This window comes from Apiospora phragmitis (assembly GCF_038363925.1).
Source record: "Apiospora phragmitis strain CBS 135458 chromosome Unknown utg000002l:1.0-5516284.0:1.0-5523493.0, whole genome shotgun sequence".
Taxonomy (NCBI): Eukaryota; Fungi; Ascomycota; class Sordariomycetes; order Amphisphaeriales; family Apiosporaceae; genus Apiospora; species Apiospora phragmitis.
Window position 1 is genome coordinate 3,353,203 of NW_027117400.1, and position 12,392 is coordinate 3,365,594.

A 12,392-nucleotide genomic window follows, 5' to 3' on the forward strand; every position below is an offset into this window, starting at 1 on the left:
TTGGCACTCAACCCAACAAACACATCTTCATCATGAGCCGTCCTAGCAGAGCAGAAGATCCCGTCAGCGACTCGGAGTCGTCTGATTCAAGGGAGGATGAAGAGGGCTGGAACGATGTCGAGGAAGACGAGGAGACCCAAGAGGTTATCTCCCTCCTGGACGACCGCGTCTTCCCCGACGTCGTAACCATGCTTGCCCACTGCAAGGAGGCGCACAAGTTTGACTTCTTGGCACTTCGACAAAAACTTCGACTTGATTTCCACGGCTGTGTCAAATTGGTCAACTATAGTACGTCTTTTTCTCCCCTCGTCTCGAGACCCGCTTGCTACATACCTCCTACTTGGTCGTTGCAAGTACCTAAGTTGCTCCTTATAACCATGACTAATCACATGCATCAGTCCGCCAAAGAGTTCACGAAGGTCTACCTGTGTCGGAGCAAGACATCACCAAGGCCCTCATTGAGGATGACCAGTATCTGAAGCCTGTCTTGGAGGATGACGCTGTTATCATCGGATTGTTTGACCTACCGGAGCTCGAGCCGGAGCAAGCCCCGGCTTCGGGTGCTGAGTCTTCTGCCGTGGACGATCTGCTGAAGCGCAACGCCGATCTGCAGGAAGAAATCAGCCGCATCACGGCGCAGTTCGAGAGCTATCGCGCCACCGTCTCGGAAACGCTAGACCAGCGCTGGGGCGATGCGGCAGAGGCGGAGGCGGCCGCGTCTAAGGACAAAGCCTTGACCGTGGCGGCTGGGAAGAAGAAGCCGGAGGATGCGAGCAAGTACTATTGGGAGTCATATGCTACAAACGGTCAGTGTTTTCCCCCTGCCCTCGTTTGACTGAACATCACTAACAGAATCAAACAAGACATCCATGAGACCATGCTCAAGGACACAGTCCGTACTGAGTCTTACCGCGATTTTATCTACCACAACAAGCACATCTTCGCCGGTAAGACGGTGTTAGATATCGGTTGCGGTACAGGCATCTTGTCCATGTTCGCTGCCAAGGCAGGAGCCACTCGGGTTTTGGCTGTTGATGCCTCAGACATTATTGATAAGGCGCGGGAGAACGTCATCCATGCCGGTCTCTCCTCAACTATCACTCTTATCAAGGGTCGCATTGAGGAAGTTACCCTACCCGTGCAGTCCGTTGATATCATTGTGAGCGAGTGGATGGGATACTGCCTTCTGTACGAGGCCATGATGAACTCGGTTCTGTGGGCGCGCGACCGCTACCTGGCGCCGGACGGCCTGCTCGCACCCGGGTCGTGCAACATGTGGATCGCGCCCGTCGCGGACAGCGAGTGGATCATGGACAACTACAACTTCTGGCGCGACGTGTACGGCTTCGACATGCGCGCCATGCAGGCGGGCATCTGGGACGACGTCCGCGTCCTGCACTGGCCCTCGTCGGGGCTCTGCGGCAAGCCCGCCGGCTTCAAGATGCTCGACCTCTACACCCTGGCCGAGAAGGACCTGACCTTCACGGCCAAGTTCAAGCTCGAGATCACCGCTGACATCGACACCCTGGACGGCTTCCTGATCTGGTTCGACAACTTCTTCGCCCCCTCGCGCAAGGACAACGAGACCGTGACCGCGGACTCGGTCGCCGACGAGTGGGCAAAGCCCCGGCGTCCGAGAAGGAGCGCGTGGCCTTCACGACGGGCCCGTTCGGCATCGAGACGCACTGGAAGCAGGGCCTCCTGGTCTGCAAGCCCAAGAAGGACGAGCCCACCGCGTACAAGAAGGGCGACGTGCTCGAGGGCGAGGTCACGTTCGCGCCGCCGGCGGACATGCCGCGAGGCCTGGTCATCAGCACGACCTGGCAGCTGGCTGGCTCGGGGCAGAGGCAGCACTCTCAATCCTGGGATATGCGCTAAGGCCGCTCTGGAACTAGGTTAGGTAGTTGGCCTACTGTGATGCATAACATCCAGCGCTAGCAGACACCCATATACTGGTTAAGTGTGTTGTTGGCTTGGGCTACGATAAAGGTGCTGTCTTTCTTGAGCTGGTCTGGCATGTGATGTTCGCTCAGGAAGTAGCGCTACGAGAATAGATGTTCCAGTAGGCAGCCTGCGATAACCCATTCTCCGGGATACCATGCTAAGCCTGCAGGTCTTTAGACTTCCATGTAGATGCGAGGCAAGCAGACGGCCACTATATTCAGCCACGATGATCCCAGGCCCAAGCATCCAGCATCGAAAGTTATCATCATTGCATACCACCCGACCTGGGCCTGTTTGATTTGGTCAATTAGGGAGGCTGAACACATGCATCTTGCCTAGTACCTACTTCAACAACAGCAACAAAAGCGATGCCTTTTTGGAATGAAACATACATACGTGCATATACCTACCTTAGGTACCTGATCAAGACACCGCCTAACTGACCAATCCGTACCTCCTATACTTCAGCGGTCGAAGCTAGTTATTCGGGCAGCCGTCCCAAGCGGCCAAGCTTGCACTTTACCTCGCGGAATCACTGGAATGTAATTTTAAGGTTTGACTGAAGCCGTTTCAACCGCCAATCGTTGAGATGACGCTATGTTAACCGCGTAGCCAGGCCGCGATGGGATGGCAATCGGATGTCAACTTCTGAGCTACTGTACCTGTGCCTACCTACTTTAGCCCAACGCGGGGGCAGGAGGCCAGACCAAACCCTGAACTTCTCAGGGGGGCTGGCTTTGCTCGATTTATTGGATAGGACCAACCATATCGAATAAAGAGGTTTAATTCAACTTTCAGCTGGCAGCTACTCCAAGACCAGTTTCAGATTTCAAGCCACAGTACGCCGACGGGACGTTTCACAGTAATCTCGTCTATTCCTATTGCAGTTCCCTATTCCACGACTATTCTTGTGCATATCGTACCAGTACACGTAAGCACGAACCAAGAATTGAAGAAAAGGGGGATCCAGGGATCCCACCCACTCCCTAAACCAAACGGCTCCGACTATATTGTTTTGGCATTCGACTCGACTGTCGCGACGATCGGCGTGCGTAAATACGTCAGAGGCGCCAGACCGTCGAGAAGATCACGGTCCCGCGGCCCTTGCGGTCAGCGGTGTCTGTGGAAGGTCCATTTTGGGTCTGCTAAATTCGATAGTGCTGTGCCGGCTCGCGGAATCTGCGGGAGTGGGCTCGGCTGTCATATCATAACAGAGCACGTTCGTTACCAAATTCCCCAATGATTGATCGGAGCTCGAGCCCATAACAAATCACGACACGATACTATCTCGATGTATTGTATCCAGTCATGTGTGTATCCATCCCAAGGCGGGGAATTTGCCGATCAATCGAGAGGGGGAGTATGCGGGCGTAGGAACGCTATAGTGCCGAGGTTGCCCCTAGGTTACCTGAGCAAAGGGTCAAAATCCTTGGTCGGTATCTGGCGATCTCAGACTGATCCTCCGCACACGAGGTGAACAAGGTTCGTCTTCTTGTTGGTAATTGCTGCAAGTTTTCTGGGTCGCAGTTCAGCTTTCGGCTCCGGCTGGCGCCGACCATTACTATGAAGAGTAAATGATAGGCGGCTACCAGAGGCACGAACGTGGCCCTCAACCATGCCTAGCGTCGGGGTGGGCTATCTATCAACAACTGCCCACATATTATGTTCGTGACTGAACACCATCTGCGTCCTAGTTCTACCAGAATCTTCCAGGGAACCTGCAAGTATTAGCGAAGGCAAGTACAGTAAAGTGCCTACACTTCAGAAACCTGGAAGACGTGAATGTTGTTGATAAACATGACGCGGCCCCCTACCAGACCCAGCTTTTTATCGCATAATAGCATGTCCTCAATGGCACCTGTCAGTGCGGGCAAATTGCTCTAGTAGCGCTCGTGTTTACCGATCCAGGGGTCCAACTCGAGCACTAATTAACCTTGAGTGCAACTCCGGAAAGTTCCTTGCGAGCTAAGCCGCGATACCTTGTTCTCATTCGGTATCACGGAATAACCCCAGAAGAGCATGCGTCAGGATTTTCCTTTCTTTCTAAGGTTCCTAATACAACAATCCCAGTTTGCTGGGTGCTGGGCGTATGACCTTACACCTGACAAAGGATTGGACGTTCTCGGAACCAAACGTGAGTACATACCTAGTATTGACGTTACATATTCAAGGGATGCTGGGGAGATGGAACACGACTTTTTTGCTTTGGCTGAAAGACACTGGCGAGCCGCGAGCGACTGGTGGTGGAAAAAGCTTGGCCCGGCGGGAGATGCAGGGGCAGTGGCTGCTGACGAGCCAGTCAGAGGGACGAACCCAGAAAGGATGAAACTGATGCGATGCAGGGATCCGGGATGGCGGGGCTCTTGGTGGGCAGATGGGCAGCTGAATGGACAATGGGCAAAAATGACCCTGAACCGAGGATTCGGGGCGAGAAAGTCTAAAAATATTCCAGTGATTCTGGCGGATACAGATTGCGTGCACCGTACACACCGTACGATGTCTTCCTGCTCGGTTCAGGCAGCATATGTAAACGGCATACTTTGCGAATTGACAATTTGACCGAGGAGGCGAGAGCCACATACGAGCACTAACACAGGTAATGCTGTACTAGCAGCACCTTCTGCAGCAAACATTTCTCGATTGGGCCTGTTTGTTCCAACGTCTTCTAGTGAGGGCCCCAATATGCGCTGAAAATGAATACATGCACGAGTAAGTACCCGGCCAGGGCCCGGGGGTAGGCAAGGACTGAATGGAAGGGGAGGAGACAGCCAAAGACGAAGGCGCAGCTTGAAGAACTAGACTGGTCGGAGAGTCCACACAACTACATCATTCACCTCAACTTCTTAACCTTAGCACTCTTTCTCTCCACCCGGGCTTCCCTTTCCGTCAACCGCTTCGTCTTCACGCTCGTTGGAAGAGTTGTTATTAGTTTGCTCGGCGTGTTTGCTGTTTCTTTTCCCTCGTTGGTAGCTGCCACTCGTTTTCTCCGAAGTTCAAGAAGAAGATCCTTTCTTTCTTCCTCTTCATCCTCTCAGTTCTTTCAACTCTCGTTTGACTGCTAGCTGAATCGATCGCCTGGTGCCATCCCGAAGTGAAGCACTACTTCACTTTCGTTTCATTTCCTAAAGCACCATACATCCCTCCCTATGTTCTAATCCTGCGACACCTAGATCTGCGAACGTCTAGGCGAGTCATACTACATATACAGTACTTGTCCTACGTCGTCCGATATATGTCCAGCCGCACCTCCCAGTGGCTTTCTGAAACACCCACCTTCCGATGTCAATTCGGGCCCCCAGGTCACCGCCGGGAAGAGGTTTTGACCAGCTGAGCACATCACAGTCAAGTCAAGAAAACATGATGGGCGACGACAACGGAATCCCTCTGGCTCCTGTACGGAGCACTGCCAGTTCTACAGGAGCTCGCAAACCAAGTCAAGGACTGCCGACCATGGAGTCGGTCGCGCCCACCACAAGCAATGAGAAGCAAGGCTTCTTCCACCGAGGGCGCCGTCGAGCGAAGCCCGCCGGCCCTGCTCGAAGCGACACCCTCAGCAATAACGACATTTCGGTGAACGCTATGGGTAGAATTTACAACAAGATCATTGGCTTCTCCGCCCTTACTCGATATCTGGTTTACATTGTTCCCGTCGGCATCATACTTGCTGTTCCCCTCATCGTCATCGCCGTGACCGATAACGTGGACACACCTGTCGGCAAAGTTACGCGTGGCAAAGATAACAAAGACGTTGTTCTTGGGCCGCCTATGTGGAAGCTGTTCCTCTGGATCGAGTTGGCTTGGTTGACCTTGTGGGGAGCCAAGGTCGTTGTTCACCTCATGCCTCCGGTCTTTATGTTCTTCTGCGGTGTTGTCAGCGCTGGTACTCGAAAATACGCCACCGTCATTAGGGCCTTGGAAATCCCTCTCTCGTTATTCTTTTGGGCATTGGCGTCGTGGCTGATCTTCAAGAACCTCATCCCCGGGGAGTTTGATCCCGTCGGCTGGGTTTCCACCCTCAAGACTATCTTGGGTGCTCTGTTCGTATCCACAGCTGTCTTCCTCGGCGAAAAGACGATTGTGCAGCTGATTAGTATCACATACCATCAGAGATCGTTCGCCAATCGCATCAAGGATTCCAAGCGAGAGGTCTTCTTGCTCGGGCTTTTGTACGATGCTTCTCGCACGCTGTTCCCAATGTATTGCCCCGAGTTCGCGGAAGAAGACTACATCATCAACGATAGCATCGAGATGATGTTGGGCGGCAAGAAGGGCAAGCGCAAGAATGGCGCAGCAACACCGATGAGGCTCATCGGCAACGTTGGCCGGATTGGTGACAAGGTCACATCCGTCTTTGGTAACCTTGCATCCGAGATTACTGGACGTCAGGTCTTCAATCCCAACTCGGCGCACTCGATCGTCGTAGAGGCCCTTGAGAAGGCTCGTACCTCGGAGGCATTGGCCAAGCGTATTTGGATGTCTTTTGTCTGCGAAGGCAAGGATGCTCTCTTTGTTGAAGACATTGTTGAAGTGCTAGGACTCAACTATCAAGACGAAGCCGAGGAAGCCTTTTCTGCCATAGATGGTGATGGAAACGGGGATATCAGCCTTGACGAGATGATCCGCAAGGTGATTGAGATCGGCAAGGAGAGAAAAGCGATCACGAACAGCATGAAGGACATTAGCCAGGCTCTGGCTGTATTCGATAACATCCTCCTTTTCGTCGTTCTTCTGATCGTTGTCTTCATTTTCCGTAAGTGGTCTCCTTTTGTTGTATGTGTCTGAGCATAACGTCTAACTACTTTTATAGTGGCCTTCTTCCAGAGCTCGTTCATCACCACTTTGGCTACTGCCGGAACTGCGCTTCTTTCACTTTCCTTCATTTTCGCGGTTACGACACAGGAATTCCTCGGCTCCTGCATCTTCTTGTTCGTCAAGCACCCATACGATGTGGGTGATCGCGTTGACATCACTGGTCCAGAGAAGGAACAGCTTGTGGTCGAGAGAATTTCTCTCCTGTACACCATCTTTTATAGAATCGACAAGATGCAGACTGTACAGGTCCCAACATCGTCCTGAACAATCTGTGGATCGAGAACGTCACTCGCAGCAAGGCCATGAAGGAGGTCATTGACATCAATGTATCCTTTGACACCACTTTCGAGGATATTGAGCTTCTTCGAGCTGAGATCGAGAAGTTTGTACGACACCCGGATAACTCACGCGACTTTCAGCCCGATTTCGCAATTGGCATTGGCGGCGTTGGCGACTGTGACAAACTGAACCTTAAGATTGCTATCAAACACAAGTCAAACTGGCATAACGAGGCGGTTCGAGCTACGCGCCGGTCCAAGTTTATTTGCGCGCTCACTTTGGCCTTGAAGCGGGTACCAATATATGGTCCAGGAGGTGGAGGTGACGCTCTGGGTGCCCCTGAAAACCCAACGTACTCTGTGGCCGTTTCCGATGCCGAGGCAGCGGAGGCGCGGAAGAAATCTGCCAAAGCCAAAGAAGAGGCGCGATTGGTCCCTCCTCAGCTTGAACGCACTTTTCCAACGCCAGCAAGTCCGAGGGTATCACTGGCTCTGCTGAAATGAATGCTGCCCAGAACCTCAGCAACCTGAACACTGCTTTGGCGGCAGAGAATGATTGGGCTTATCAACGCGATGATTCGCGAGCATACGGAGCCCACGGAGTCCATCTTTTGATAGAGTCCGCTCTAACGATATCGACGAGCTGCGCCGTACCCTCACTAAGCGTGAAAGCCAGCGTAGTGGACGCCGTAAGGCAGGAGATACGCTACCCGGCCATGGTTTCGGTGGTGACGCTCCCGGCATACAGGTGACGCAGCCCGGGTTTGACGAAGAGGCCGAGACTGGCGGAAACAGCCCTTATGCCTATCAATCCACTACCACATATCCTCCCCCTCCACCTGGCCAAAGTACAACCTTCCCTGGTAGCAGGCCACATCCATTGCAAAGTGCACCTCAACCAAGCAGTCAATTCAGCGCACCAAGGCCACAGGACAACAATCCTTACCAACCACGATAGGGTCGATCTATCACCACGATTAGAAGTGATAGAAGGGTGACAAACTAAGGAACAGGCGTCAACAACAGATTGATAATCACAATGTCTCTCAGAGGCTTGATAAAAGGGGGTATCAATGCATTTTAAAGGGGAGTCTGTTTGTCAGGTGTTACTAATCCGGCCGGTCACACCATATACACTGCCACTTTCTTCCTTTCAGCTGTTGCAGCGATCACGCCGTGATGATTATCACGGCCAATAAAATGGGTCTACAGGAATCAGGGTATTTCTCTTACTATAGGTAGAAATTGGCATGAATTGTCATACCGGCGTATTGTATTGGATGCCCAACAGGGCCTAGCTGTTTCATCAGGTCAGCATCAAACTGAGAATACAAACATTGTATATTAGTAATTTTGAAAGCGATACAATTGTTCGAACCTGAATGCTGAATGTTGTGCGAATTCCCTTGTTGTTTGGCTTGAGCTGTACGTCCGTCAGTATAGGTTCGACGCGAGGGCCGTCGATGATGGAGTTCAGGAGACGTAATTATAAGAATGAAGTCAACGTTCACTAAGAAAGTGAGGGTATCAAACCAATAGGAACTAAACATTGCATTTTTCGTTGCAAGGCAGGCACAGCAGTCAGCCCCTATTCTGGATGGTTGAAATTATATAACTACACTTCGCTGGGCAGTAGGGAAGGCCCACTGGTCCTGGCACTTTCAAGACTTCGCACACATAGTACATCTGTCACAAGCAACGTGCCAGCTGTGCAGTCTCACTTCCAGGACGTAACCGCGAAACTGCAAGGAACCATCAGGGAAGACTGAGATGTTTAGCAGAAGACTGACTAGCAAATAGTCTGTTATCAAAGGACACGTTTTGTTGACTAGTTCCCCTTCCTTGAGAACCACCTAGATAATCTACACTTTTGCCCCTGTCTTCAATAGCATTGGTAAGTTTGCTTGTATAGCAAACTAAGGGGTAATAAGGTCAAGACAAAATGCAACGCCGCCCAATGCAACTGGGAAAAGCAAATTACCGCCAAGGGGAGGTCCGTAGTGACTGAGTAGACCATCGTAACGCCGCCCCATCAATGCAAAGGATCGTTGTGATGAAATCTCAGAAGACAGGTGGACGAAGTACAGAAAGTACTTGGGCCTGGTAGTCCCGTAGGACGCTCACAAGATCATCGAGCTTGCTAACTTGTCCCAGCAGTCGGCTCTGGATGTCGAGGAACTGCTGATACTCGTTAAAGGCATCGCCGTTGAGTTTCTCCTCTTCCATCCCCTGAACATCCGTCCGCTCTACGAGCGACAGAATGTTCTTTTTCTTTTGACCTTCGACTTCGAGACGTTGCAGATGTCGCACCATGGCTTTGTATGTGTTGTCAAGGGTTCGTGTCAGAGTTCGGTGCTCGTCAAAGAACCAAAGGAAGAGCGTCCGGGCCGCAACGCGGTTATTATCTCTCGGAACTTCTTGCACATCGAGAAAGCCGGCCAGCTCCATTTCCACCATCTTCATGTGCACATCGCCTTTCTGCATCAGAGCCATGGTGGGCAGGGTCTTGTCGTCGATTTTCCCCTTTGCTCGTAAGATCTTGATGAGTCGAAGTCCCTCCCTACCGAACGTATCCTCGATTATAGTGTCGAGTTCCAAGAATCGTAACTGGCGGATGAGAATCTCGAAATCAACAGTCCACTCGCCCATATCACGTGTACCGCTGTGCCGGACGAAATGAATTCGAGACTCTGCAAGAACCAACAAATGTTGACGCATGCGCTGCATGCGCTCAGCCTTGGTTGGCCCCTTGTCTGCGAACGTGACCTTCGTATCTTTGGTGCCGTTTGGGCCAGATACTTCCCCATCATTCCCGCCATGGGCCCCATTGAGATGATAGCCATTCGCCATTTCCATGTCCACGTCGCCATAATTATCCGGCTCCTCGATGGAGGCTTGAGCATCATATCCGGCCTCGTCGCCATCTCCGTCCCCGGAGGGTGGATGTCTCTCAACCTTCTCCGCACTAGTGACATTGATCTGGTCTGCTGAAGGCTTGCCGATTCCTCCAAAAACATCCACAGATAGTTTCAGATACTCGAAGATCTCAATTGTCGTAACCGTCGGAGGATTCATAGGATCAATACTATCGTCCCGTGGATCAGGCTGGCAGCAAGAGAGCTTTTTGCTCAAAGCCGCCAGCAACGCTCCGTATACCTGAGCGGCAGTGTGTCCAATATTATCGTCGACGAACTGGCAGAGCCTTTGGTTCCGGAGCTCTACGAGGCATTTCTCATAGTTGACTCGTAGAATAATTGTATCCTGAAAAGACGGATTAGTCAGGGGGGGTTGCAACTCTAGCCACAGCAGCTGCAGGGAAAAGCCTACCTCGATTGTATCATCATCGTTAGCCGCAGAGAACCCACGAGTCCTGTCTCCATTGGCTAGTTTGCGACGCTTGGCCCCGGACCCGTACAGATATGTAGGCTCCAACAGCATTTTGAGATTTTGACTCCTATTGCGGATATCCCTGACGGTGTGGACAACCCTTGATTCGTGCTCCCCTTTTGCTTGCCGCGCAAACCGCTAGGATACGCCTTCATGAGATCTTTGTCAACCTCACTTTTGATGTCCTCGGGGGACTGGAGCATTTTGGGGCTCAGCGGCTCAAGGATGCCAATGGCAATAAGATGCGCAATGTCGTCTAGGACTTGGTGTCCTGATACCTGGATTTCCTCCGCACTATCATCAAAAGGGTCGTCACCATTTGCATGGCCGTTAGTCGGTTCTGATGAGCCATTGACGTTGTTTGCCACCTTGCCGTGGCTCTTCAGGTACGCATCCACGATGCTACCGACCCTCATATGGCCAGATGCCATGACTAGATGCACTATCCCCTTCGCAGCTTCTCCATAGTTGCGGTGCACGCAATCAAGGATCTTGCCATTGCGCACAATGTTGTATGCATAGTAGTGGTTTGCCTCGTAGATCGTTCGCGAGGTGTCCGAGTCGGTGTAGTGGTAGATCAAGTTCTGCTGTATCAGTACGGCAAGGCCATGGCGGACATGCCGTAGGCCTGTTGAAGAAATACGTGCGAGCTGTTGTACGGTTGAGCGGCCTGTTGACAACAAGATCTCAAAGATGCGCTGCAATAGCAAAAGCAAATTAGTTAGTTATGTAAAGTCGTGGGCACATAGCATGGTGGAGTAGGTCATACCGAAGGCAACTGGCCATATAGCTCTCTGATGAGCAGAACACAGAGTTCTGCCGAATTCTTTGTCTGGGTTGAAGAAGCCATGTTAGCGATAATAAATCCCCAAAGATACCGAGTCTCAAAACCCAAGGGCAAACACAAGGAGCGACAGGTTCTGGACGTGATGGGGTGTTAGTTTTGACTCACCACTTGCCACGACATGACTGACTTGCGAGCGCGCAGTCGGCGAAAGGGTGTTGTAGATTGCGATTAGGTGGGATATGATGAAAGGAGGACTGGAAGTCGCCGAAGAAGGGTTGTTGAGATACTGGACGCCTGGCTTCTAGAGATCCTCTCACGAACTCTAGAGCCACAATTGCTACCGTAGTGTCATTTGGGAGAAAAAGGTAGGTAGGATGGTTGAATATGCACTCGCGTTGCGGAAAATAGTCTGGTCGTCGCGATTGTCACAGCAGCGTGAGCAGCAAAAAAATTGATATAATACACGGTACCCACTCGGCGGGGTTATGCAGCCTACCTTGGGTGGCCTTCTTCAGGTGTTACCTCCTTAAGGTTACTACTAACCTACTACAATGCCGTGAGCTCGGTACATAGCTCTGGTAACAATGCCCTTTACCGTTACAGCGCGTGGGCTTGATATTGATTCAATTGTTGTATTGATAAGATTGAGCTGTGACCAACTCTATATACTTATACATGTAGGTATATATTATTATGGATGAGTGACATCATTGGACAAGCTGCACTCTTGCAGTTCGTCTCAGAACGCAGCCAAGATCCGCCTTGTTGGCGCTGTTTTCGTGGTCGGAGCTGTCAAGCCACATCGTGAGGTAGTGTTTAGTCACAGTTGCATACATAACTCCAAAGTATAGGGGCTCTAGGAATTAGTACAATGTAAGAGAATCCAATCTCTTTCATGTCGCTATTCTTTCTTCAAGCGATTCTTAAATACCAGACCAGACCAGACCACCATGCATCGAATTGTTATTAGGTACACTCCCCCGTGAACGCCTTACCTGCAGTAAACAGTGATTTATGCCTGGCAGGTGGTAACTTACAATTGAAGCCAGTTGATAGGTTGGAGGACAGGCGATCAGCTCAGCCTAAGCCACATTTTCTGGCCCGAGCTCTCAGCCCGGAGCCTGCCTGAATGTTGCGATCCTTAGCCGAAAAAAGCTTCCAGCGTATTTCGACCTTCCAACGTT

At 51.5% G+C, this 12,392-nt stretch overlaps 3 protein-coding genes across 3 annotated transcripts; 2 read left to right on the plus strand and 1 right to left on the minus strand.

Annotated features, from left to right (window-relative positions):
• Window positions 1–32: 32 nt before the first annotated feature.
• PG994_001819 (uncharacterized protein) lies at window positions 33–1,878 on the plus strand (the record flags this gene model as incomplete). Its single annotated transcript, XM_066853228.1, has 4 exons — window positions 33–288; window positions 399–806; window positions 864–1,603; window positions 1,639–1,878. The coding sequence occupies 4 exons, from the start codon at window positions 33–35 to the stop codon at window positions 1,876–1,878; spliced, it is 1,644 nt and encodes a 547-aa protein (XP_066721369.1).
• Window positions 1,879–5,301: 3,423 nt separating this feature from the next.
• PG994_001820 (mechanosensitive ion channel) lies at window positions 5,302–7,992 on the plus strand (the record flags this gene model as incomplete). The annotated part of the gene is made up of 5 exons (XM_066853229.1): window positions 5,302–6,694; window positions 6,752–6,939; window positions 6,978–7,466; window positions 7,508–7,653; window positions 7,707–7,992. 5 exons carry the CDS (start codon window positions 5,302–5,304, stop codon window positions 7,990–7,992), a joined length of 2,502 nt encoding a protein of 833 aa, XP_066721370.1.
• Window positions 7,993–9,095: 1,103 nt separating this feature from the next.
• PG994_001821 (uncharacterized protein) lies at window positions 9,096–11,271 on the minus strand (the record flags this gene model as incomplete). Its single annotated transcript, XM_066853230.1, has 4 exons — window positions 9,096–10,295; window positions 10,362–10,537; window positions 10,597–11,119; window positions 11,191–11,271. The coding sequence occupies 4 exons, from the start codon at window positions 11,269–11,271 to the stop codon at window positions 9,096–9,098; spliced, it is 1,980 nt and encodes a 659-aa protein (XP_066721371.1).
• Between the last annotated feature and the right edge of the window lie 1,121 nt (window positions 11,272–12,392).